Source organism: Manis pentadactyla, chromosome 2 (assembly GCF_030020395.1).
Source record: "Manis pentadactyla isolate mManPen7 chromosome 2, mManPen7.hap1, whole genome shotgun sequence".
Lineage (NCBI taxonomy): Eukaryota > Metazoa > Chordata > Mammalia > Pholidota > Manidae > Manis > Manis pentadactyla.
In genome coordinates, this window is record NC_080020.1 from 157,982,175 (window position 1) to 158,010,077 (window position 27,903).

The window sequence follows — 27,903 nt, forward strand, 5'->3', positions numbered from 1 at the left end:
GGCGCAAGGCTCTGAGGCAGGGACCCCCTTAGATCGACCCCAGGACTCCGGTCCAGTAGCGGGCAGGCGGCGGGCCGCTATTGGGCCGTCCCAGTGCTTCAGAGCTGGGACGGAGCGGCCTGATACCCGACGTCTGCTCGTCTCCGGAAGCTAGGACTCGCCTTGGTGTGTCCCAGGTCTGCAGCATCGGGTTCGAAGGCGACCCGGCTAGCAGAGGTCACGGAGCATCCCGCGCTCCTCATCCTAACCGACCACCCGGGAAAGCGCCAGAGTATCACTCCCAGCCGGGGAGGCGGCGGCTTCCGGCCTCCCAGTGTTTCCGGCGGAAGTACGTAGGACGGCTGCAGAGGCGAAGGGGCGGGACGTCGCTTGCAGGCTCAGCGCAGAGTCAGACCCCCTGGTTCGTAGCACGCTATTGGTTCCAAGTCCACCGTGTACCACCTACAGGCCAGGGCGAGCGGGCGGGCGCAGCGGAACCGGAGGACCTACGTTTTCTTCCAGGCCAAGGGCTCCGGCGCCGCCTTTCTACCCAGCGCGCAGGCGGACTCATGGATCCCTGCGGACGGTGGCGGAATCTGCCCAGCGGGCCTGGGCTGAAGCACTTGACCGACCCGTCTTACGGGATCCCGCGGGAGCAGCAGAAGCCAGCGCTGCAGGAGCTGACGCGGGCGCACGTCGAGTCCTTCAACTTCGCGGTGCGCGAGGGGCTCAGCCTCGCGGTTCAGGTGAGCGCGGCGTCTCGCCATGCTCCCTTCAGCTCTGCGCTCGCTGGCCGCTGCGAGGCGGAGGAGGGGCGCGTGGGAGAGGCGCCTGGAGTGGGAGGGCTCCCAGGAGGCGGTGGAGGGGGGCTTGGACGGAGTGCGCGCCGGCCGCGCGCGGGCGGGGGTCCCTGAGAGGCGGCAAGGAGGCTCAGTATACTCATTCCGTGACCGCGCCAGCTGAGCGCGGGGAATGGCCTCGTGGCATTTGCAGTCGTATCGACTCAGGGAAGGTGCATTTGTGATCTCTGCATTTATTGATGGTAAGCCGTATTGCTTTGTAGGACAGTTTCTGAAATGTCCCATGCGAGGTGTGCTTCCCAAGCGTTCACAATGCACACGCTTCTAACACGTGAAGATTGAACCTCTCCAAAACTTGCTTCAAGGGTTCTGAACCTATTCGAACATTGACTTGTGTAAGGTCACCCTGCACAGGTTTCTTCTCTCAGAGCTTTAAAAGGAGAAACACGTTTCCTGAATTAAGAAAATATAAATCAGGCGTAAGAGCGAGATTCAGTAGGAAAGTGTAATAGCACACTTAGGGAACATTTGCTCAACATTAAGTGATCGGGTCTAGAAGGTAATGGTAGCAGAGCTCAAAGGAAAGCCTCATCACATGTAGGGGTGTTCCCGTGTCTCTAAGACACTAGGGGCTCAGTGTGCGCAAGTGGCAGCCCTGTGTAAGACAGTTTTGGCTATTGAGTGCTTCCTATCATGTTTTGGGGTGGAGGTGTAGGAGACGTGAAAGCGGTCAGGGCCAATACTCAATACCCAGGAGAACTGTTCTGCCCAGGACTTGGGGACTGTAGGACACTTGGGGAGCGCATAGACGATACGGCGAATCAAGGTGTTTGAGAAAGGAGGGGGATTACGTGAATTGAAGGGAAGGAGAGAGTGGACTCCCTCCGGGGTAGTGAAGGAACAGAGTTAAGGGGCCATACCTTACCCTGTGGGTTGGTGGGGTGAGTTTTTTGTTGTGAGAGATAGGGATAGAAATGATGTAGGGAGTTTTGCCAGTCTCTGATACTTGAGCTCCGTTCTGCAAGTGTATGGGAGCCATGGAGGTTTCTTTGGGGATTAAAAATCCTTCACCTTTTTGCAAAAGACAAGTGAACTAATTATTGATGGGCAATAATTGTATCATGCCTGGACTCTTACTGTGTAGTGTCTATAAGAAAAATTATGTATAATTAGAAGTTAATTGACACAGGGGTTTCTTTAAATAATGAAAAAGGAGTCCAAGATTGAGATGATCAAGGAAGGCTTGCTCTACAATAAAGGTGCACATGTACATGGAGTTTTTATGAAGGAGTAATATATAGACTAGCAGTTCTCAAACTTACTGTTCCTGGGGACCCCTTTCCACTTTTAAAACTCTTGAGGGATCCCAAAAGCTTTTGTTTATCAATAATGAATAGATGAATGGAATTTTTGCATCTCTTTTAAAGGTCTGGATTATTAGAAGATAGCTGGATTCTCATATTTGCTTTTGTATTCAATCTCTGAGTTCAGTGTGATTGGCAATATATGACTTGACAATATATATAAAATAAGGTATCCTTAAATAGAAATGCACATAAAACAAGGCTTTGTATTGATGATTTGATAAAATGTGACCAGAGACTCACAGGAACCTAACATTGTATTTCCCCTAAGAACAATGGTTCAGTGTTCACTAATTCAATGTTTGTGGCACCTTTATAAACCATAACCATGTTAAATTATGAGAATCAACTGTATTGAGATAGTGTAGTTGTGGCTTGAGAAAGCAAATCTTTTTTTTAACGCACCATTTTAAAATAGGAAATATATTAAAATTTTATTTTAGAATAAAAACAATTGTAAAACAATAACAGCTTTAGATAAAATTTAAAAATTTAGAAAAAGTCAGTTGAACTCACATGAGGGTGGATAACCTCATTTATAGTCCTGGCTCTTTTTGGCATTCTTATTGTTCTAACACTAAGGTGAGGGAGGAGATCGTTCATAATTGATATGCAGGAGAGCTCAGTGATGCCACTTCTTCAGAACAGCAAAGCTTCCCCCAGAGAGTGGTGCAGAGGTGCAACTGCTACCGAATGGGAGGAACCACTGGGGCCACCACCTTCCCCATTGCATGGCTTTGCCTTCAGTAGGAAGCTACAGTGGAATGAAATGTGCACATCAGCCTAAAGAATGGCATTAGAGTGCCCAGTCCTAAATCAGGAGGATGTTGCCATATCCTTGTCCTGTTAGCAGCAGTCCTGTTTGTCTTGTGCACACAGGGCGCCAGGTAAGAATAGAGAAGGCAGGCACTTGGTTCAGAGAACCTTCCTTCCTTTGCACATACCTGCATCCTAGAGTCTACTGCAGAATCTGACACATAGTAGACACATAGTAACTAAAAAATCTTGAGTTAATGCCTTATGGTTTGAGGGAATGAAGAGACTGGGTGTAGCTTTAACCATCATTTTAGATATGTACCATTGGCATTATAGGCATCAGTGCTTACAAAACACAAAGAATTTGGAAGAATCTGAGAGGCAAAGTGCCTTGGAAATGCAAGCAATTAATACTGTGAATTACCTTTCAGGCTATACCTCCCTTTGAATTTGCTTTGAAAGATGAACAGATCTCCCTTACTATTGTGGATGCTGTCATCAGTCCACCCACAGTTCCAAAAGGGACCATCTGCAAAGAGCTCAACATTTATCCAGCAGAATGCCGGGGCCGAAGGAGTACCTACAGGGGAAAGTTGACAGTGAGTACAAGTAATGGTGTGTGACTCTCACACAGGACATTTTTGAGAATAAAACTGGTGCCTAATAAAGTTTATACCAAAATTTTACTTTTTTTTGAAATAGCTACCATCTGAGACAACCTGTCTTAAATCTAAAACACAGAATCATTTACTTTATGGTCTTCTTCCTTACTCTTTTAAAATAGTTACTTGTTCTTGCAGGTCTAGATATTCTTTTTTGTTAAGTAATTTTCTTCTCTCATTTTCATTTAGGCCGATATCAGCTGGGCAGTGAATGGAATCTCAAAAGGAATCATTAAACAGTTTCTTGGCTATGTTCCCATCATGGTGAAGTCTAATCTTTGCAACTTACACAACCTTCCTCCAAAAGCCCTCATTGAGCACCATGAGGAACCCGAGGTAATTGCAGGTGTCCAGGGCACTGAAAGGCCAGGTAACAGCAGAAAAAGCTGGACCTGGGATTGAGGAGACATGGAGCTTGTGGGCTCACGTGAGGAGTTGTCAGTGGGAATCAATTTTTCTTTCTGTGTTTCAGTTTCTAGATAGGTAAAAGGGGACAGTAATATCTTGTCCACATGTTGTGCAGGGTCAGAATGAGTCCCAAATTAGATAATGTATGAAAGCATGGCTTTACAATTAGATATTATTGGTAAGATTTGGTAGATTTTTCCCTAATTTTCTAAATGATTCTTATTTAGAGGTGTATTTTTTTGTATAGCTGTCTTAACCCATAAAACTGTTGCCTAAAATGTTTACTGACAGTAGGATTCTGTGACATATTAAATGCTTCATATACCTTCCCTTCAGCGTTGAGTTGAAGTAATCAAGACGTATTGTCTACAATAGGAGCTATGTTTTGTGGTGGGATGAAAGTTTTGGTGTCATATCTGGGTTTCAGACCCAGCTGCTCCCCTGACCACTTATGTGGCTTTGGGACATTTAATGTCTGAGCCTGCGTTTCCTCTACTGAAAATGGGCATTACTGTCCCAGCCATTAGGAAGATTAAATAGCATGATAGGCCTGCCTCATAATAGGCAGTCATTATATAGTAGCCCTTTATCACTGAAATGTAATATTGACAAAAGCTATTAAAAATATTTTCCTCTTTAGCTAATCCGAATTTCCGATCTCCAGAGCTGTCATACAGTGAAGAGTTTTTTTAGTTTATTTGGGAAATCATACTTCTGGAAGCAAAATGGGCACCATTTTCACCTGTAGACTTTGGAGTAATTTTTTTTTGTCATTTGAACACTGAAGTCATTTTAGGGGACAGAAAGGCAAATTAGCTTAAGCCTGAAGAGAAGGTACCCTAGTTTCCTTCCATACTTTTCTCTTAGGTCCCTAGAACCTTTTTAATATACTTGAGAAGACTGTTAATTCACACACTGACCATTTCCAAGGGAACTGTAGTCCCTCTGTGCCTGTGTTCACTTCTTCCACACGATGTACTATGTCTGGCTAGAACTGAGGTTGATGTTTGCAAATAATTTCATGCTTACAGTTAGTTATATATCTTTACCAAATTATAATTCATCTCTGACAGGAAATGGGAGGCTATTTTATAATCAATGGCATTGAAAAAGTCATCCGAATGTTGATTATGCCTCGGAGAAATTTTCCCATTGCAATGATAAGACCAAAGTGGAAAAGCAGAGGGCCTGGATATACTCAGTATGGTGAGTTGTAGTGAGTTTGGAATGTTCTTTTAGAGGAGTTAAAGGCTATTTTTTAAAACAATAGATAATCTAGAGTCTTTGATATTTTTCTCCTATATATATATATATATATATATACACATTTTTGTTTTTTCTGTTAAACATTTCTGTGTTAAGTTTTCATAGTGGGAGCCTACATTCTGTTATGTACCATTTTTTTCCAACTGAAAGGACACACTAATTTATGTTACAGCTTATGAAGATGAAGGCTGGCCTGATTTCACCAGTGGTGGGTAGGCCTCAGGAATCTTCTGGCACAGGCTACCATGGCACTCCCTTGAGATGCCTGGTTTCACAAGACCTCATTTTGTATTCTTGGGCAACCTCTACAATTAAATATTTTATTATAATTGAGCTAAAAATCAGTTTCTAGTTGTAGCCATACATATACCTAGATTAATAATATCTCAACAACTCAGAATGTCTAGTCATTTATTCATTTGCATCTCTTGTTGCAGTATGTCTTAGCAGTCTGTCTAAAGTTGAAATAAACTTAAAATCTAAAATGCTACTTTTCTCCATTTGAACTCTCAGACCAAACCACCATCTCTTAACCAGACTCCACAGGGTGCCCGGGTTAAAGTACTACATGATCAGACACTGTAGGAGGGATAGAAAGTGCTCTAAGACACTGACCCTGCTCTGGAAGGCAACTTGGAAGTTTTGTTAAATTCAGAGCCTCAGTTACTGTGAGTGCTTCCCAACCTGGGCAGATTTTGCACTCTGACACATTTGGCAAGGTCTAGAGCCGTTTTTGGTTGCCAGTCTCGGCTAACCTTAGTGATTTGGGTTCTAATTATTCCTAAGAAAGTAAAAGCAATTCAGAAAAAAAAAAATGAAGCAATTATAGTATTACTGAGTTTTTTACTTTATGCTCTTTTTTGATAGGTGTTTCCATGCACTGTGTGAGGGAAGAACATTCCGCTGTCAATATGAACCTTCACTATTTGGAAAATGGCACAGTTATGTTAAACTTTATTTACAGGAAAGAACTGTTTTTTCTTCCTTTGGGATTTGTACTTAAGGTGAGACTTACTGAATATATTTGTTATGAGGAGATTCATTGGAGGTCATATCCTCTACAATGCATAGGTTCTCCTTATCAGTGTTCAAGCTGTACTAGTTACCTGCTGCTCCATAACAGATTACTCCAAAATTCAGTGGCTTGAAATCTCTGTAAACATATCACTGTCACAGTTTCTGTGGTCAGGAATTGGGCAGTTCTGGCGTGGGGTCTCAGGAGGCTGCAGTGAGATGTCAGGAAGGCCCTAGTCCTTGAGGAGGCTTGACCAGAGCTAAAGGATCCATTTCTAAGATGGTTCAGTCATGCCTGGCCAGTCAGTGTGGGCTATCGGCGGGCGGTCTTAGTTCCTCTCCACGTGGGCCCTCCCACAGGCCGCCTGAAGCAGCTGTCTTCTCCCAGGGAGTTAGCCAGGACAACAAGGTGGAAGCCATGGTGCCTTTTATGACCTGTCCTTGAGGCACATGGGCTTTCACTTTGGGGAGATGCTGGTCAGCTCTGGTCAATGTGGGAGGAAACTGTACATACGAGGTTGTGAATAATAAGGAGGTGGAAGCCATCTTGCTGGTTGAGTACCAGACAAGCAGTGCTTTATCTGGGAGACTTCATTTTGATTCAGCAATAGTGGAGTGCTAATTTTTCTTGGGTATTAGAAAAATGGAGAATTGTTATTAAAAGAGTAAAATGGCTTAGTTTTTATTACTGATTGTAAAGAAAACCTTTTTTTCTATTCTAGGCACTTGTCAACTTCTCCGATTATCAGATTTTTCAGGAGCTCATCAAAGGCAAGGAGGATGACTCTTTCTTTCGGAACTCTGTTTCTCAGATGTTAAGGATTGTAATGGAAGAGGGTTGTTCCACACAAAAGCAGGTCCTTAACTATGTAGGGGAACGCTTCAGAGTAAAACTCAATCTTCCTGACTGGTATTCCAACAGACAGGCTGCAGAGTTTCTTTTTAAGTATGTGTGCTTTTGCCTAAACTGATTTTTGGGGGTGGGAGTTGTCTGGTTCTTTGCATTGGTTGTAGTTAGGGCCGGTCATTATCTGGGAATCAGTGGACGCGGGGCTAGAATTCAGGTGTAGCAAAGTAGACTTTCTTTAACTTTGTTTCTGTGGCCATCCTCACCTTCCTTTTTATGGTAGTGTTACTGTACTTTTAAACTTTTATTTTAAAATAACTTCAAACTTTCAGAATTGCTGTAAAAATAGTACTTAGACACTTATATTCACTAGTTGTTAACATTTAAACTATATTTGTTTTATTATTTTCTCTGCACGTAAACATTTTTCTTTCTGCACCATTTGAAAATTGCATGTATCTTATCCCTTTTTTCCCCCAAGGCAAAGATTTTGCTTATGTAAATTTAATTACTATATATAATTATGTATATATAATTACTAGACTTATATTTAATACAAATATAATTACTAAAAGAGCCCAGCTCTAGACCAGTGCAGCCTATGTGTAGCCATAAGCCACACTTGAATGGCCAGTGCAAGTGAGAAACTGAATTTTATTGAATTTTAATTCACTTAAATTTAGATAGCCATGCGTGGCTTGTCACTACCCTGTTGGCCAGCACAGCTGTATACCTTGTGATTATATCCTGTTCTGCTAATGTTGCCAGTAGAAGTGAAGAGCAGTTTTTCAAAAAATGAGTGAGAACTTTTATGTAAACATGATTTGGGGACCTTGGTTAGTAGGACATCAGGTAGTATTAGCTTAATTGTTTCAAGCTTTTCCTTTCTGTTTTGACAGCCAGTGCATCTGTATCCACTTAAAATCCGATACTGAAAAGTTTTACATCCTTTGTCTCATGACCCGGAAGCTCTTTGCTTTAGCCATAGGGGAGTGCATGGAGGAGAATCCTGATAGTTTAGTGAATCAGGAAGTCCTTACGCCTGGTCAGCTCTTCCTCATGTTTCTGAAGGTAAATGCATGCGGCTTTCACCCTGGGCCTGTTGTATATCTTGTGGAATCATGTGACAGTGTCTTGCAGTATTACTTTTTGCATGTTCATAATCCCTAGTTTGGGCATTTTACATAGTCTCTTTTTTCTATTTTTTGTTTGTTTATTTAACCTTTAAGTCCCAAGCTCAAATATCTACTATTTTTATGTGGGCTAAGTAAAGACATACCAAATCTTGGTCATAACATTAATGATTACATGTAAATGGCCTACATACATACATACAGTCAATCCTCATAGTCTCAGATTCTGTATTTAGGAATTCACCTACAACTAAAATTTATCTGTAGCCCTGACGGCGTCAGTATTCAATGCTGTCATGGCATTGGTAGACATACACAGAGCTGTAAAAGATCGGTGACTCCTGATGCACACATTCCCAGCTAAGGTCTGACAAGGTGACGCTCCACTGTCTTGTTCAGCTGTCATACTGTAAACAAGGGTCTGTTTAATTCAGTGCTATGTTTTTCACATTTTCTTGCTTTTTATTGGTGATTTTGCTTTTAAAGTGGCCCCCAAACAGTGCTGATACCTCTCTGATGTTCCTAAGTGCAGGAGGTTGTGATGTGCTTTGTGAAGGAAATACTTGAATTAGATAAACTTTGTTCAGGATGAGTCATAGAGCTATTGGCTGTGAGTTCAACAATAATGGGTCACATATAAAATACAGCACCTTTCAACATAAACGTGTAAAATAAGTTTATATTTTGATCATTTGACAAAAACATTGGCAGTGACCAGAGACTTGCTAGAATCTAACCCTGATATTCCCTAGAAGCAGTGGATTGGTAGATAATTCAATGTTCACAGAGATGTGATGGAACTTAATTACTGTAAATGTTGAGAACTCTGTGTGTGTGTCTGTCTGTGAAAAGAGTATGGCATTGCACAAAAGTGATTTCATAAAGTTGATTTGGTAGAATTTTAATATTTTGGATATTATCCCTCAAAAAATTTAATCCAAGAGAAAACTGGAGTTATCTCTTAGATTATTTAAATTTTTATTTAAAGGTAGTCATTTTTGTTTCTATCTGCTGTATCTATAAAATTAGACCAAAAAATGTCATTAGCCTAGAATTTTCCCAATAAAAATTGAAATCGGGCAGAGGTTTTCTGTTTTTGGTTGTCACAGTTGCCTGCCAGGTAAAGGCTAGTTAACATTTCTCTTCTACTTAAACATGGTGGGCTCATTGGACCTGCAGTGTTAGAAATGTATTTCAAGTGGCAAGGCATTACTAAGGTGACCTATTTCGTCAGTGGGGAAACAGAAAGCTGGACTTTTTCAAAGAATTTGTTGCTTAAAAGTGCCTGATTTCCTTAGCTTTACACCAGCGATAGTTAAGCTTCTAACCTTCTGACTTTGGTACACAAGAGCAATCAGAACTCACAGCCAATAGCTCTATGACTCATCCTGAACAAAGTTTATCTAATTCAAGTATTTCCTTCACAAAGCACATCACAACCTTCCTGCACTAAGGAACATCAGAGAGGTATTAGCACTGTTTGAGGGCCACTTTAAAAGCAAAATCACCAACAAAGCAAGAAAATGTGAAAAACATGGCACTGAATTAAACAGACCCTTGTTTATAGTATGACAGTGGCATGGTATGAGTACAGACTTTGCCCATTTCACAGAGAGTTGTGGCAGCGATGGAGGTGTCCATCTGGCTGGGTGTGAGGGCTGCTAAAAGGAGAGGGCATGAGAGACATGGAAGAGGTGCCTTTCTGAACCCTTACGGTTGGTTTTCTGTGGTGTCTCCACTCTGTCATAGGTGTTGTCTGTTCATCTCTCCAGTTAGCTCAGCTGTATTACATACATCTTTTAGGAGAAAGGCCAGTGGACCTCATTGGAAGGCTTGCTTCTGCTTGTTCTGTCACATGCAGGCATTAATATGAGTCCCCAGTCACTCATCTACAATTCAAAATTCAAACAATGCTAGAACCAAAAACACGTGAGCTGGCAGCAGAACCTGATCTGCACCGACAGGGCCTGTCTGTAATTCATTTATTCTATTTAGTGTGACAATTTGTGTGTGCTCTATAAAAATGTGTTTGATCAAGCCAGTGCCTCTGTCTGCATCATAAGTGTTAGGTAACATAGGTGTTAGCTAGGTTAACATAGCTGTTTACCTAGCTACAGTCTGAAAAATTCTTAAGACTGAAATACATCTGGCCCAAGGGTTTTCAGTGATGCTGTTGTGCACTGCCTCCTGAAGAAAGGTTTTTTGTGAGGCTTGAAGAAAAGTGCCAGTTTCCAGTATGTAAATGCCAGCTCCTTGCTGTAGCAAGTTAACTGCAGAGATGATAGGTAGACTCCAACAGCGAGAGAAAGCTCAGCTCCTTGTTCTTCCAGCCTCCTTCTCTCTGGGCTTACAGAGCTGTCACCATGTCTCCGTTCCTCATCTCTGTGCCTTTCTGTCCTCTGTTCTGGCTCTTCTCTTTCTGTTCCTTTTCCATTGTGGGTCAGATTTGTAGGAGAGGAACGTGTCTTTCTACTAGTTTGTCAGCTGGCTTGTATGTTGGGTGTCATTTGGGGACCTTGAATTCTAGGTTGTCTTTGTCCTTGGGACAACGGGCTGCTACTTGGTCTTGAAGCTTTGTTTTTGCTACCAGCTTCTGGGACTGAAGCTGTTCTGACTGCCCGATAAGAGCATTTTAATTAAAAACTTTCTAAGGCCAAAGCAATCCAGCTTTGCTTCTCTCCATTTGTGTGGATCATCTGGGTTGGCAGTGATCCTGCTGAGGGCTCGGGATGCCACAGACCATCCCGCGTGCACAGGACAGCCCCTCACCACCCGTAACTATCCATCCGAAACGTCTTTCAAGATGAGGTGAAGAAACCCTTTGTGAGATAAATTCTAGCCAAAATAAGCAGGCAAAGAGAGGCAACAAAGGGCCAGGTAATTTATTTAAATACCCCCCAGTGAGGTTCTGTGGCCTTCTTGTCACAGGCCAGAGAAGTCACACCCGGTTGGGGAGGTGGGGGGCTTATAAGGGATTAGGAGGGGGAGGAGTGGGCAAGCTATCTTAGGGGGTGTGGAGAGGTATGATTGGCTAAAGGTGACATAATAGACAACTAGAAACTCTTTTTTCTTCCAAGAGGGAGGAGGCTGACATCTGGGTCTTAGTTGGCACATCAGGATGGAATTCAGGAAGAGCTGTCCCCTTCCAATATACGGCACGGACTTTGGGGTCTGGTCTGTTCTCCCCCTATGGCATCTCTCTGTTCTGTTTGAATGTCCTTGTTTTTCCTTTCTCCAGCTTAACACCCTTGTGTACAGCATTTGTGTTTTCTGTTCTAAGAAGTACCTGACCTATTGTAATAGTACATTGAAAGGCTGTTTTTCAGGTTTATAGTTCAGGTATTTACCATGTCAAATGTATAAATTATGGATGGACAGATCATGTGGGAGGAAATGTGAAGCTTTTAATAAAACATAATTTAAATATTTTCTAATTTCAGGAGAAAATGGAAGCTTGGTTGGTGTCTATTAAAATAGCAATAGATAAGAAGGCTCAGAAGACCAATGTGTCCATCAACACTGAACATCTGATGAAGATTTTTACTCTGGGAACTGACCTTACAAAACCATTTGAATATCTTCTTGCTACTGGGAATCTGCGTTCTAAAACAGGTGAAATTAGATAGGTTTCATTTTAGTTATGTTTTTTAAATTCTTTGTTTAATAAAAATTTAGGTACTGCTGAGAGAGGTTCTATTTAAAAGTGAACTTCTCCATCACTGAGGATGGATTTAATGTTGTACATTTTGACAAATGTACGTCAGTCTGAAGACATATCTGTATAGCTTAGCTGCAGTTCTAATGATTAAATGTATTGCCTGTGCCTTGTTCTGCAAAACTCAAGATAGGTTAGGTCTCTGAAGAAAGGTCAGCACAATAGATAGTCTGCAAGGGTGGTTATACATGCCCATTCCTAAACCAGCTGCATCAGAATGGCGTGGAAAACTTTAAAAAGTGGTAATTGAGGCCTTAGGAATCCTCTTTTTTCCCCCAACAGATGGATTGATGCAGATTCTTTGGGGACTATCAAGTGCTTACACTTAGCAGCCTTCTCTGATGTATCCCATTTAGTTACTTGCTGTTTTATCACTCATTTAATGTTTTCCCACAAAGGAGGTAGAGGAAGAGGAGATAGGGGAACAATTGAGGCTGGTACAATTTGTAAAAGCTGGGGATTTTTACTAATTTTTTTACCACCAGTTTTTCAGACTCCTCCCACTCATCCAGAGTTAAGAGAGTAAATTTTATGATAATTTACTCTGTGATTTATAGTGTGCTTGGGGGGTTTGTTGTCTGAACCTCAAATAAAAATAAGTATTTTGTTTGTATGTTTGTTTTTCTAAGTTTAGCTCATTTTTGAATGACTTTGGTTTTATTAAGGTCTTGGCTTCCTGCAAGATTCTGGACTTTGTGTTGTGGCCGATAAGCTGAACTTCATTCGCTATCTCTCCCATTTCCGCTGCGTGCACAGAGGGGCTGCTTTTGCCAAGATGAGGACCACCACAGTACGCAGGCTGCTGCCAGAGTCCTGGGGCTTCCTTTGTCCCGTGCACACCCCAGATGGGGAGCCTTGTGGTCTGATGAACCACTTGACTGCCATATGCGAGGTTGTCACGCAGCCTGTGTATACCGCATCTGTCCCAGCCTTGCTCTGCAACTTGGGTATGTGGTGTACAGTGATGAACAGTCATGGGTTTCTGCAGGTGCAGTCTGTCAGGCTGTGCTGCTTGGAGGCTGGGCAGGGAATTCCTGCAAGAATTCTGCTTACTCTTCAGTGCAGGAGTTGGGCTGCTTGCTTTTTGGGCTCTGCTAGAGAAGGTCAGATGCAATTTTTGAAAATGACTGAAGGTGAAGTTAAATGTAGTTCTGTTCTTTTCTTTCCAAAAAAAGATGTCAAAACATTTGAAACAGCAGCATTTGATACTGGAAGTAATATTTTGGATCACTCTTCTCACATCTGGTGGGTTGGCCACTGCATCTCTTAAGTAGGAAGCAGTGTTGGTTTGCAGGAAGACAGTTAAAAAGGAGGATGTCCAGTCTGCTGTCATCAGGAAGCATAGCCTTGTTCCTGAGGACCTTGCAGCTGCTCTCTCTGCTTTCACTGGATGTCCTAGAATGACTGCAAAAGCACCACCCACATTGGTATTGGGGTTCCAAATAAATTACAACAAGAAGGCAAAATCATAGATGTGAAATTCACAAATAATGAAGATCAAGGGGGCGGGTATATATCATTTACATGGCTCAGAAATCAAAATAGAAAAGATATTCAGTGGAAAGCCCCCCTTTACCCCTGTGCCCTGACTACTCTCCCCATAGGCAGTCAGTCCCACTAATTTCTTGTGCGTCCTTGCAGAAATGATTGAGAAACTTAAGCAATACAAAAAACATTCTGGTTTAGAGACATGATAACCAGATACCTAACATTGTACAGCAGCCGAGCTGACCTGGAGGGAACTTTTATCCTGGAAGAATCACTCTGATGTGCATGTGCTGTTCACTTCCCCAGGGGTTACCCCAGTGGACGGAGCACCACACCGGCCATACAGCGAGTGCTACCCCGTCCTGCTGGATGGTGTCATGGTTGGCTGGGTGGAGAAGGAGCTCGCTCCCAGCATTGCAGATGCTCTCCGACATTGTAAGGTGATTGTGAATCTTTGTGAATTCTTCTCTCCCTTGGTGTCAGGTTTTGGGTCCTTTTCTACTTGTTGAGATAGCCCCAGGGCAGAGTGCTCAAGGGGTCTGGAGGCCAGAAGCTCATCCAGAAGTGCCTGCATTCCTTCTGGTGGCACAGTCTTGCCTTGTACTGTCCTCACAGATTGGGTCAGTGATACATATTTACTCTGCATGCATTATTTTGGGTAATTTCACTGAGGCCCCAGTCTGCTTGTTTAACAAATTTTAACTTTCTGTGTAAATACTAGTGGCATATAGGAATCTTTAAAACAGGGACTTTATTTTTCAAGTAATAGTTAAGATATGCAAGATAGTAGTCATACCCTGTTGCCTTCTAGGTCTTGAAAATATATTTTTAAAAAGTCAAGGTACTTGCCATGGTTTTGCTATAGCTTGCATGTCCCAAGTTATAATCCTCTGCTATTCCTGAATAAACCCATTTTTGCTGGTAAAAAAATAAGTAAAATTAAAAAAATACAAACAGAAAGTCAAGCATGACATCCTCTGAATAACTTATATTTGGAATTCCTTCCTAACAAGAGTGATCTGTTCTCTCTTGTTCAGTTTTTTTTTTTTTTCAAGTTTTTAAAATTGTTTTAGTTTGATATAATTTCACACTTAAAGATGTTTAACCAGTATGGAAAACTCATATGCCCATTACCCAGATCCACCAGTTGTTATATTTGCCCTATGTGCTTTATCGTTCTATGATCTTTATAAACATGTGCATATTATTTTCTTCTGAAACAGTTGAGGATAGTGTACTGACATATCTCCTTTTCCATAAAGTTTTCAGTGTATTCTAAGAACAAGAACTATTTGTTTCCAATAACCACAGTACGCTCATCAAAATCAGCGAAGGCCAGGTTGGTAGAACCCGTGGCTGATACTCAGAGTATACCAGTTATCTCAGTAATGTCCCTTGTAGCATTTTTTTTCTTCCTGGTCTGGGACCCAGTCCAGAATCATGTGTCACATGCAGTCTGCCTGTTCCTCGTCTCCTTTAATCTGAAACAGTTCGTCAGCCTGTCCCATCTGACTTCCTGAGTATAGGCCAGTCCCTACTACGTCGAGTGTCCTTTCATTGATGCTTGTGTGTAGCTTTCCTATGGTGAGGTTCAGGATATCATTTCAGGCGGCACTTGGTGTGGGCCTGTCTTGTGCCTGATGCCTAGTGATGTGACTCTCCTCACTTTAGGTTAATCCACTGTACATTCCTGACTTTCTTGGTAATAAGGAATTGATGGAGAGAGATTTGGAAGTTACCTGAAAGCTGTTTTCCTCATCAGATTTTCACCTTCTAGTTGATGGGTTCTTACAGAATTACTACTAGTCCACTGGCGATTTTTTGCTGAGTTAATTATTATTGTGGTTGCCAAATGGTTATATCCTGATTCCATCACTTGTTCTGTTTATTAGTTGCTATTTTGTAAGGTAGAGTTTTCCTTTCTCCTCCATTTCCTTGTTTGCTTATTTGCATCAGCATAGATACATAGATGCTTGTTTTATTTTGTGAATGTTCTGTTACTGCTGTTTATTTTGATGCTCAAGTTGTATCAGATTTGACTCTCTGAACTAGTCCCTGTGGGGTTTTTTTGACCAAAATCAAGCCTTTATTTTTATAACTGTATAAATGTGATCCAAATGTGTCCACCACTAATTTTTCAAAAAGAAACATGCTACAAATAAGCAAACTACATCTGCTCACTGATACGGGTATGAACTTCCTAGATGTCTTGTTGGGTTTAATTATACACGTCTGGTTTTGTTTTGGTTTGTTTTTTGTAAATACACATAACTAAATTTACCATTTAACCATTGATAAGCATACGGTTCAGTGGCATTTAGTACATTCATATTGTGCTTTGCTCACCCTATCCATCTTCCAGACTTTTTCATCATTCCAAACCAAAACTCTCTACCTGTTCAACAGTATTTCTCCCTTTCCAAATTCCTGTAACCACCATTCTTTCTGCATAAATTTGACTTAGCTGCTATGTACCTCATTTAATCATAGAATATTTGTCCTTCTGTGTCTGGCTTATTTCACTTTGTATAGAGTTTTCATGGTTCATCCATGGTGTAGCAGGTGTCAGAATTTCATTTCTTTTAAAGACTGAATGATATTCCTGTGTCTGTGAGTGTGTTTGTGTGTGTGTACCATGTTTTGTTTATCCTTGTTTGTCCATTCATCTGTCAGTAGACCTTTGGGTTGTTGAAACCTTTTGGCTATTGTGAATAATACTGCTGTGAACATGGATGTACAAATACCTGTTCAAGTACTTTGGGGACTATATCTAGAAGTGGAATTGCTGGATTACATGGTAATTCTGTTTCATTTTTCTGGCATCTTTGAGGAAAGAATTACATTTCCATTAGACATACTAGGTGTATCATTAATTCTTTAATAATGATCATTCTCTAATAACAGTGATGAATAATGAATCTGAAATTGCTAGAATAAATCCTACTTGGTCATGGTGTATTCTTGATATTTAAGAAATACTGATAAATCTTCATCTATGTTTTTAAAATTGACATTCAAAAGTTTCTGCTTTATGAAAAGAATTAGAAAGTTTTCCTTAGCTTGTAATGTTCTGGAACAGTTTGGGGAACATTGGGTTATCTGGTCTTGGGTCTGCTAAAATTCCCCTGTGAAACCATCTGGCTCTAGCGCTTTCTTTGGGGGTAGTTTCTGGATACTGTTTATTTGGAAATTGGTCTCTAAGCTTTCTGTCTCTGGAGGTCCACAACCTGCATTTTCCTATTTCATCTTGGGTTCCTAGCGGTATACAAAGTAGACACAGGATTTTAAAATTTAGTTTCCATGTTTTTTTCTCCATTGTCATTTCTTCCTGAATATATTTTGTTGGCTCCCTTCAGCCCCCGTTTTTCTTATTTAAAGTAGAGTATTTCTTAAATTTATTTAAGAATCAAGAATTTTGATTTATTTAAACATTGTTTCCATACTCTACCTCATTAATTTCAGGTTTTATCTTTATTATAATTTCTCAACTTTGCTTTTTTTAGCTTCTGAATTTAATTCATTTATTTTCATTCACTAATTTTTATTGATAACATGCTTAACTGTCAATTCCCATAACTTATACATAGATTCTGTTACTTCTTTAAACTTCTGTAGTTCTGGTTTATATTTCTTCTTTTACTCAGGAGTTACTAATCGAAGTTTTTGGTTTCGTTTTTTTAATCCCCAGGTGCAAGGGCCCTTTCACTGATTACATTTTAAAGTAAAGCCAGTAACCTACTGGTTTTAGACATCAGAGAACAGAATTTCACTTAGTAAGTTTATATGCACATTCTTAGCCCTTCCCCTCCCACCCTATTAATCCTTACTAGTTTGCTTGATGGGGGACTGCACCTCCAGAAAGTAGGGCTTTTGCCAACTCTTGATATGGTGTGAGTGGCATTCATTACCAGTGTAACTAATTTCTTCATAATGCTTTTTGTTGGGAACAGGTATTGAGAGAAAAAAGAATTCCTCCCTGGATGGAGGTGGCCCTTATCCCCATGACAGGAAAACCAAGTCTGTACCCAGGATTGTTTCTTTTCACCACTCTGTGTAGATTGGTCCGGCCTGTGCAGAACTTGGAATTAGGCAAAGAAGAGCTGATTGGAACTATGGAACAAGTATGTGGAGTACGGTGCTGGGTGCATGTGCTTGTGTGGTGAGCAGCTTTCACACACTTAGGAGCTGTTGCTTTCTTAAGTGTTACCATTGTTTAATGCCAACTAGGCATTTGAAAGGTCTTTCCTGCCTTCTCTGACCAGCATGAAGCAGTTTGCATTACTTCCCTGCACTTGCACATGGAACTTAGGAGTGGGTGGTGGTCATACTACCTGCCTTTCCCCTTCTGCCAGCTCCCAGAGCTGCTTTGCACCTGGCTTTGGCTGGTGACATTGAAACCTTCCAGATTCACTCATAGTACTTGCCTACATCTTGGCATTTGCAAAACGGTGGACCTTGTGCTACCTAAAAATTTCCTTCTTTTCCTCCCTTGCAATTGGACCAGGGTAGATGTAGAATGAATGTAAGGCAAGAGGTATTTCTAACCAGGTGCTTCCCTGTGCTTCAGGATCCCTTCAGTGTTCATGGTGCTGGGTGGGGAAAGCTTTCTTTCAAGTCTTTAAGTACCAAACTCTGAGAGGTAGTGAGAGTTAATATGTTGTCTGTCAGTTATTTTGTGCCTGGAACTTCCACATCTTTCCTCTTCTCCAGCTCTTCATGAACATTGCTATCTCTGAAGATGAGGTTTTGCCTGGAGTTACCACCCACCAGGAGCTCTTCCCTCACAGCCTGCTGAGTGTGATCGCCAACTTCATTCCTTTCTCCGATCACAACCAGAGTCCGCGTAACATGTACCAGTGCCAGATGGGTAAGATGGAGTGGAGGACGGGGCTGGTCACAGAGGAGGCAGGAAAGACCTTCTTTCAAATGCCTAGTTGTTGTCATCAAACAATGGTAACACTTTAGAAAGCAACAGCTCCTAAGTGTGTGAAAGCTGCTCACCACACAAGCACATGCACCGACCACAGTACTCCACCTACTTGTTCCATAGTTCCAAGCAGCTCTTCTTTGCCTAATTCCAATTATAGAGGAATAGCATTTGCAACCTTTTTAGTAGCACTTGTAACACTTTAACAGCACATGTAACTTTTCTGAAGTAATTTCAAACTCAAAAAAGGTGAAAGAATGTGATGAAGAACTCCCTTAAACCCTTTGCCTAGTTTCTGTTAATATTTTACTCCATTTGTACAGGCTTCCATTTGAAGGTAAGTTGCAGACAGGATGCCCTTTTACCCCCAAATATTTCAATGTGTATGTCCTAACAACAAGGGTGTTCACTTACATAATCAAGGATAATTATTAAAATCAAGAAATATAACATTGATGATATTATACTATTTTACAGTCCTTATTCAAACTAATTGCCCCAAAAATATGGTTTATGGCAAATATTTTTTTCTGTGTAGCACCTAGTCCAAGATCACACATTGAATTTAGGTGTCATTTCTCTCCAGTCTCCTTTAAGTTAGAACAGATCTCTAGCCTTTGTCATCCTTGACATTTATTTTGTAGAATGTTCCTTGATTTGAGTTTGAGAGCTTGTTATTCCATTTGTGAAGAGTACAAGCCATTAGTCACCCACAGCATTTGTCACTTCCTGTGCTCTTCATTCTTGCCTGGTGACTCAGGTTTCCATTGAGTGTAATATCCCTTCAGCCTGAAAAGCTTCCAAGTAAAAGTCTTTGGTTATATGTATTGTTTGCCTGCACTTTTTTTTTTTTCCTTCTTCCCTTAGGGTTTTCTCTACTTTTGGTTTGTAATTCTACTATGTGTGTGTTCTCTGTGTTTGTCTTGCTTGGGGTTTGCTAATCTTCATAAACCTGTAAAAATAATTTTTAAATCAGATTTCTAATGTCTGCCTTTATTTCTAAAAATTCTGAGTCCACCCCATCCTCTCCTTTCCTGAGATTTCAGTTATACATCATGTTAAACCTTTGGATATTGTCCCATAAGCCATCAGGTTTGTTTTCTTTTTTCCATCTTTTTTCTTTCTTTTCAGATTGGATACTTTTTATTGATTTTTCATCACATTTACTGACTTTCCATTCTATTTCAGATGTTTCATTTTTCAGCCTACAATTTCCATTTCTTTTTTTATAGCTTTTATTTTCTCTGAGATTGTTTATCTTTTTTGTAAACATATTTTCCTTTATATTTTTTTAACAATTAGAACAGGTATTTAAAAATCATTGCTAACTCCACCATCTGGGGTCATCTCAGGATCAGTCTCCATTGGGTCATGGGTCATGACTTCTTGTTCCTTTGTATGTCTAGTAATACTGGGTTGTCTCATGGACACGGTGAGTAATACATTTCAAAAACTGGATTCTATTATGTTTCTCTGAAGAGAATTAGCTTTTAGGTAGCTGAACACAACAGTCAGATTAGGTTATTTTAGCTGTAGGTGGACTGCTTGAGTCTGTCCCATTTGTGCATAGTCCAGGAGTCCACCAAAGATGGGGCTCAATTTATATGTGGAATTTAAAGCTCTCCCTTTGTGGTTCTTTGTGCAGTTTCGTCCCTTACTTTCTGGTTGCTCTTGTGCTCTGAACTTTATTCTTTTGTTCTTCAAGCCAGTGAGACTGAGTTTCTAAGTTGTAGCCACTACATTGACTGAGTCATCAAGCAGAAACAAAAACATTAAAAACTGAAAAAGCTGGAAATTCACCCAGTTGGGTTTTATCCGAATGTATATTCCTCTTTAGTTTCTGACTGCTTCTGCTTTCAGGTAATGTGCATGTATACATGTGGTTTTTTTCCCTCTGGGTCCCATACTTATGTATTGAGGATGGTCTTATAGGAGTACAGCCCTGTATTCCTGGAAGCTGACAGTCTCCTTTTCTGTATTTATAATTCTACTGTGTGTATTTAGTCTTAAAAATCATTTTGTTTTGAATTATCTGTGCTGTAAAGTAGTACAGAGTCTTTCTTACCTACCCACTGTGCCCCACTACCAGAATTAGCAAGTACTGACATTTTGTTTGGGTGCAGGAAGGTAATCTGATTAGACCGTAGTTACTGCTTCTCCTTTTAATGCTTCCATTACACTACACATGTCCATAAACTAGGCATAGTATTGTTTGTGGTGTGTTATAAATGCACATACATGGTGTCATAGCAAATGCCCATCTGTACTGTTCCCATTAGGTATTGCTTTCATGCTGATCTGATCATGTTGCTCTACATAGGACTACTTCACACTGTGTATTAGTCTGCAGTAAGCATAACCACCATGATTGTGATAAATACTTAGTTGTTTCCCATTTATATTTAACCTTTATAATCAAAGGGAAAAATAAGATGCTAAAGTGTTTTTTCCTTTTTTAGGTAAGCAAACCATGGGTTTTCCACTTCTCACTTACCAAGACCGATCAGACAATAAGCTGTACCGTCTTCAGACTCCACAAAGCCCTTTGGTGAGACCATACATGTATGATTATTATGACATGGATAACTATCCCATTGGGACAAATGCCATCGTTGCTGTCATTTCTTACACTGGCTATGACATGGAAGATGCCATGGTAAGCTTTACTGGGAGGTACAGACATGTTAATTTTTACCTTTAAAAAAAAAAAAAAAAGCTAAGATCATGCAGGGAAAATTTATGTTAAATGGTTAATTCCTGGTTTCAGTTGAAAGTGGCAAGCCTTGAGAAATACTCACTAAATATTCAGATAAGCATATATCATGTATATTAAGTACCTAGTATGAGTAGATGTTGAATGAATTTAAGGTAGTCTTGGATCTACCTTTTATATTTATGTGTGACTGACTAGGTTTTATTTATAAGTGTCTGGGTTTTAATAGTGTAGGTGACTTGGAAAATGTGAATAGAGTTAAAATGGAATGGCAGTTATTCTAAATCAAGTATTGATTCTAGCCAATTTTATTTTGAAAATCCTTATTTGGCCTCAGTTCCTTACATTAGTGACTCTTTGACCTCTTAGATTGTGAACAAGGCTTCTTGGGAACGTGGCTTTGCCCATGGAAGTGTCTACAAGTCTGAGTTCATAGATCTCTTAGAGAAAATTAAACTTGGAGATGATAGTCTGGTGTTTGGAGTCAAACCTGGTGACCCACGGGTTTTGCAGAAGTTAGACGACGATGGATTGCCATTCATTGGTGCACAACTGCAGTACGGAGACCCGTATTACAGTTACCTAAACCTCAATACTGGGGAAAGCTCTGTGGTGTACTACAAGTAAGTGTGGGTGCCCAGTGCTCTTTTTTTAAGGCTGTTCTCAGTGAAATTACTGGAGGCCAGTGAAAGTTACCTTCTAACAGGAGAATTTGGGGGAAAGTGTAAGTGGTCCCTTGGTGACTGACACGGTCCTGCCTGGGTTGGCATTTTTGAGACTGCCTGCTGTTCTGCCTTCATTTTTCTACTTCTCAGTCTGTTACAATAGAGAGTTACCTGTGATTTATCTTAAAACTGTATTATTTAAACTCAGTCCTCTCTACATGTTAGGAATGTTTCCTAGCAAAAATGCTGAGTTCATTTTGCCTTTAAAAATATAAATTAGCTTATTTCCCATCTATAGAATTCTTTCAATATAGGTGTTCATAATAGTTTTTCAGTTTCCTGTGTTGCTAGTATTTCAGAGGAACACAGTTCTGTAGTGAACATATTCAGTAGCCCTATTCTTAAGTACTTATAGGGCCATCAACTCTGTTTGAATTGGAGAATAGAAGTAAGAATTAGTTTTGCAAATAACCCTTATGAAGCAATAATTATCAGTAAAACTTGAGTGTCTCTGTAAAGAAATACTTTGACTTTTTGTTGTTTTATTTTTTCCTAGGAGTAAAGAAAACTGCATTGTGGATAACATCAAAGTGTGTAGTAATGACACTGGAAGTGGGAAATTCAAGTGTGTTTGCATCACAATGAGAGTCCCGCGAAACCCAACTGTTGGAGATAAGTTTGCTAGTCGTCACGGGCAGAAGGGCATCTTGAGCAGACTGTGGCCCGTTGAAGACATGCCATTTACTGAGAGTGGGATGGTCCCTGACATTCTGTTCAATCCTCATGGCTTTCCATCACGCATGACCATTGGTATGTTAATTGAGAGTATGGCTGGGAAGTCTGCAGCTTTGCATGGTCTCTGCCATGATGCTACTCCCTTCACCTTTTCAGAGGAGAACTCGGCCTTAGCGTACTTTGGTGAGATGTTAAAGGCTGCCGGCTACAACTTCTTCGGTACTGAGAGGTTGTACAGTGGCATCAGTGGGCTAGAACTGGAAGCAGACATTTTCATAGGCGTGGTTTACTATCAACGCCTGCGCCACATGGTCTCAGACAAATTCCAGGTTAGAACAACAGGAGCCAGAGACAAAATTACTAACCAGCCTATTGGGGGAAGAAATGTCCAGGGTGGAATCCGTTTCGGCGAAATGGAACGGGATGCTCTTCTAGCTCATGGTACATCTTTTCTCCTTCATGACCGGCTCTTCAACTGTTCTGATAGGTCGGTAGCCCATGTGTGTGTGAAGTGTGGTAGTCTGCTCTCTCCGCTATTGGAGAAGCCACCCCCTTCTTGGTCTGCCATGCGCAATAGAAAATACAACTGCACTCTCTGTAATCGCAGTGACACTATTGATACAGTTTCTGTGCCTTACGTTTTTAGGTATTTTGTAGCTGAGTTGGCAGCTATGAACATTAAAGTGAAACTGGATGTCATTTAACTTGATGGAACTTGAGTTAGGGGAATTACCAGATTAAAACAAAATGTAACTTGAGTTCAGTGAAGGTAATACAAGGTTATTCTTTTCTTTTGTCAAGGGTGTTAGAACTCTCAGTCAAGACCTGGCAGCTCAGAATTCTGGTTTCTAAGTCTGTTTTGGTAACTATTGATGTTGATTTTTGGTACATTTGTTCACCAATGCCACAAGTATTTTCTTAAAAAAACATTGATAAATAGAATGTATGGGGAAAAAAAGCCTTTCCAACCCCAGGTGCTCTGTATCTTGCTTTCAACAAGCAGTGACTGTCCCACATACATTTGTCCATCTAGAGCAGAGGGTGCAACACAAATACAGTGCAAACCATGTATGTCATTTTCTATTTTCTTATATCCACATTAAAATAAAAACAAAAGAAATATTTTAACACCTTTATTGAAGTGTAACTGTTACGCAAATAACTGCACATACTTCTGTACAGTTTAGTGGGTTTGAACATACGCACACACTATGAAAAGGTTACAAGAGAGGTAGTAAACCTCACCTCGAATAGTTACCTTGTGTCCTTCTGGGTTGTATGTTTGTTTTGGGTTAGAACACAACTTGACATTTACCCTAACAAAAATTTTAATTGTACGGTACAATATTCCCCTATTAACTGTAGGCACAGTATTGTACAGCAGATCTCTAGAATTGACTCATCTTGTGTAAGTGAGATTTTATACCCTCTGAACAGCAGCTCCCCATTTCCCTCTCCCACCAGCCCCGGGTAACCGCCATTCTCCTCTCTCGCCATGGCTACGTCAGATGCCTCAGGTGAATGAGGTCATGTAGATTTGTCCTTCTAGTCTAGGGCAGTGTCTTCCAAGTTCATCCATGCTGTTGAATATGACAGAAGTTCATTCTCTTTTAAGGCTGAATAATGTTCCATTGTGTGTGTATAGCACATTTTCTCTGTTCATTTATTTCTTTTTTTTTTTTTTTTAAATAATTATTTTTTATTGAAGGGTAGCTGATGCACAGCATTACATTAGTTTCAAGTGTACAACACAGTGATAAAACATTTATATACATAATTCTAGGTTCCAGCTATCACCCTACCAAGCTGTTACAATATTTTGACTGTATTCCTTATACTATACATTACATCCCGGTTACTTATTTATTTTACCATTGGAAGTCTGTCCTTTTTTTTCTTTTTTGTGAGGGCATCTCTCATATTTATTGATCAAATGGTTGTTAACGACAATAAAATTCTGTATAGGGGAGTCAATGCTCAATGCGCAATCATTGATCCACCCCAAGCCTAATTTTCGTCAGTCTCCAATCTTCTGAGGCATAACAAACAAGTTCTTACATGTAGAACAATTTCTTACATAGTGAATAAGTTACATAGTGAACAGAACAAGGGCAGTCATCACAGAAACTTTCGGTTTTGCTCATGCATTATGAACTATAAACAGTCAATTCAAATATGAATACTCATTTGGTTTTTATACTTGATTTATATGTGGATACCACATTTCTCTCTTTATTATTATTATTTTTAATAAAATGCTGAAGTGGTAGGTAGATACAAGATAAAGGTAGAAAACATAGTTTAGTGTTGTAAGAGAGCACATGTAGATGATCAGGTGTGTGCCTGTAGACTATGTGTTAATCCAAGCTAGACAAGGGCAATGAAACATCCACGGATGCAGAAGATTTCTCTCAGAACAGGGGGGGTGAGGTTCTAAGCCTCACCTCTGTTGATCCCCAATTTCTCACCTGATGGCCCCCCTGCGACTGTGCCTGTCTTAGGTTGTTCCTCCCTTGAGGAATCTTACCCGTCTCTGGCTAACCAGTCATCTTCCGGGGCCATACAGGGAAATGTGAAGTTGGTAAGTGAGAGGGAAGCCTTATTGTTTGAAAAGGTTAGCTTTTTACTTCTTTGCATATTTATGCCCTGTGGCTTCTATGCCCAGCATTTGTCTTGAGGTATCTTTACCACTTGGAAGAATTATGATACTCGGTAAATTTGATATGAGGCACGAATTCTATTTAAGGGTTGTAATTAGGAAGGAAGAAGAAAAGCTATAGAAGTAGCAGGCGGAAGAAAACCTGGGAAGATTGATTATTTCTTTGACATATCTTCTTGTAGAGTAACTTCAGCATATATAGGTTTTAAGCTACTACTTAAATTGCGCACACACATTAACATAATAGGAGTATAGTTACATAACCAAAGCATACCTGTAATTACCAGCCATCTCCAGTGAAACCAAGAAAACCAGTTAGGCACCTTAGGCATTTGTGAAAACTTATCTATGATATGGTGGATATTGTCCAACTGAACTTGAACAGTCTGAGAGAAATCAGACAAATTAAAACAACACATTCCTGGGGAATGTTCACATCCCTTATGTTCTTTTAACAGTAAATAGTCTGTAGTTGTAAGATTTTGGAGCGCTACAATTTGCACTTCTCCTAATTCTTGATTGAGATCCAACAGGATACATCCAGTCAAATTTGTTGTTTTACTGTATGCACAGGCCAGCTTAGATATCTCCTTCCTCATTCCCATGGCAAGTCCAGGAACTGGTGGGATGAGTGCATCTACAGCTGTAGCAGTGCGTGGATCTTTGTTGGGGTTTTTTGATGATCATCTTCTGGCATGAGTCTTCCAGAGAGTGCTGATGTTGGAAGTTCTTTTTCATATCGTATCTTAGTTCATTTTCGGGGTAGCCCAATTAGGCTTTGATCCTCTGTATAAACACAAACAGACCCTTTGCCTACACTTTTATATGCCCTGTATACCCTTGTGTAGAACTCATTGGAGGTTACCACACAGGAACTGCCCTTTTTTTTTTTTTGCTTTGTTTTTGGTATCACTAATCTACACTTACATGACGAATATTATGTTTACTAGGCTCTCCCCTATACCAGGTCTCCCCTATAAACCCCTTTACAGTCACTGTCCATCAGCATAGCAAAATGTTGTAGAATCACTGCTTGCCTTCTCTGTGTTGTACAGCCCTCCCTTTTCTCCTACCCCCCCATGCATGTTAATCTTAATACCCCCCTACTTCTCCCCCCATTATCCCTCCCTACACACCCATCCTCCCCAGTCCCTTTCCCTTTGGTACCTGTTAGTCCATTCTTGAGTTCTGTGATTCTGCTGCTGTTTTGTTCCTTCAGTTTTGCCTTTGTTCTTATATTCCACAGATAAGTGAAATCATTTGGTATTTCTCTTTCTCCGCTTGGCTTGTTTCACTGAGCATAATACCCTCCAGCTCCATCCATGTTGCTGCAAATGATTGGATTTGCCCTTTTCTTATGGCTGAGTAGTATTCCATTGTGTATATGTACCACATCTTCTTTATCCATTCATCTATTGATGGACATTTAGGTTGCTTCCAATTCTTGGCTATTGTAAATAGTGCTGCAATAAACATAGGGGTGCATCTGTCTTTCTCAAACTTGATTGCTGCGTTCTTAGGGTAAATTCCTAGGAGTGGAATTCCTGGGTCAAATGGTAAGTCTGTTTTGAGCATTTTGATGTACCTCCATACTGCTTTCCACAATGGTTGAACTAACTTACATTCCCACCAGCAGTGTAGGAGGCATTTATTTCTTGATATATAGGTTGTTTCCATATCTCAGAAATAATGTTAATACTATATTAATATAGTCCAATGCCATTCAGCATGTAATAAATATTAAAAATTGGTTGAGGTATTTTATGTTCTTTCTTCATACTAAATCTCTAAAATACAGTGGCTTTTTTTCAGTCATTTCTGTATATATTTCATTGTATGGATATACTGTCCCTCTGGTGGATATTTGGGCTGTTCCATTCCTTGGCTGTATTATAAACAGTTTAGCAGTAGATAACCTTGTATATGCTTGTGGAAGAATAAGGTGCCTTTTGTTAAAAACTTACCTGAAGTAATTCTTTCCTGAGACCATCTTTAGGTAGGTGTCTATGAGTATATGTCAAATAGGGCTGGACTAAGAAAAATTTATCTATTTAAGGTATATCCTGGCTTTGTCATTAAACTGTTGGGAAAAAAAAAAAGGCAAAAAATATCTTGAACATACTGGCTGATATGTCTCCCTACTGTTAGAATCCCACCTAGACTTTCCCACCCCATTCCAGTCTCTGTCTACCTCACAGTCCCGTAGCTGAGTTCTGTTCAAGTTTCTGGACTATTTTTTTAACAGTGCTAAAAAATGGGAAAAATTTTTTTCCTTTTTGTTGTAAATTATAGATTCACAATAGACTGACATTGGGACAATTGACATTTCAATTTCACATGCACTCATTTGTATATGTGTGTATAATTCTCTTCAGTTTTATCACATGTAGGTTGATCTAAGCACCAACATAGTCAAGACGCAGAACTGTTCTATCCCTGGACTCTGCCATGCTATCCCTTTATAGCTGTCCCCATCCCCATCTCTAACCTCTGGCAACCACTAATCTGTTCCCTATCACTGTCATTTTATTTCAAGAATAGTATGTAAATGGAGTCTCTTATGACCTTTTGAGATTGGCCTTTTCTACTCATCTTAATTCCCTTGAGCTCCATCCAAGTTGTTGCATGTATCAATAATTTACTCCTTTTTATTGCTACATAATACATGGTATGACTGTGACACAGTCCAACCATTCACCTGTTGAAGGACATTTCTCTTGCTTCCAGGTTTTCGTGTTTACAAATAAAGCTGCTCTAAATAATCACGTAGTT

The 27,903-nt window shown here is 40.4% G+C and overlaps 1 protein-coding gene across 1 annotated transcript; it reads left to right on the forward strand.

Annotated features, from left to right (window-relative positions):
* The first annotated feature begins 123 nt into the window (after positions 1 to 123).
* Positions 124 to 27,900, forward strand: POLR1B (RNA polymerase I subunit B). Its single transcript, XM_036905044.2, has 16 exons — positions 124 to 725; positions 3,331 to 3,498; positions 3,751 to 3,897; positions 5,043 to 5,175; positions 6,103 to 6,239; positions 6,972 to 7,195; positions 7,996 to 8,167; positions 11,670 to 11,841; positions 12,610 to 12,891; positions 13,739 to 13,872; positions 17,383 to 17,553; positions 18,143 to 18,299; positions 20,819 to 21,015; positions 21,442 to 21,695; positions 22,294 to 24,129; positions 26,776 to 27,900. The coding sequence occupies exons 1-15, from the start codon at positions 549 to 551 to the stop codon at positions 23,174 to 23,176; spliced, it is 3,408 nt and encodes a 1,135-aa protein (XP_036760939.2). The 5' UTR covers positions 124 to 548; the 3' UTR covers positions 23,177 to 24,129; positions 26,776 to 27,900.
* Positions 27,901 to 27,903: the final 3 nt, after the last annotated feature.

Coding starts and splice junctions, on each gene's coding strand:
- POLR1B (XM_036905044.2), top strand. CDS start 549: ATGGATCCCTGCGGACGGTGGCGGAATCTGCCCAGCGGGCCTGGGCTG. Junction 6,240..6,971: donor CTTTGGGATTTGTACTTAAG/GTGAGACTTACT, acceptor TTTCTATTCTAG/GCACTTGTCAACTTCTCCGA. Junction 8,168..11,669: donor TCTTCCTCATGTTTCTGAAG/GTAAATGCATGC, acceptor TTCTAATTTCAG/GAGAAAATGGAAGCTTGGTT.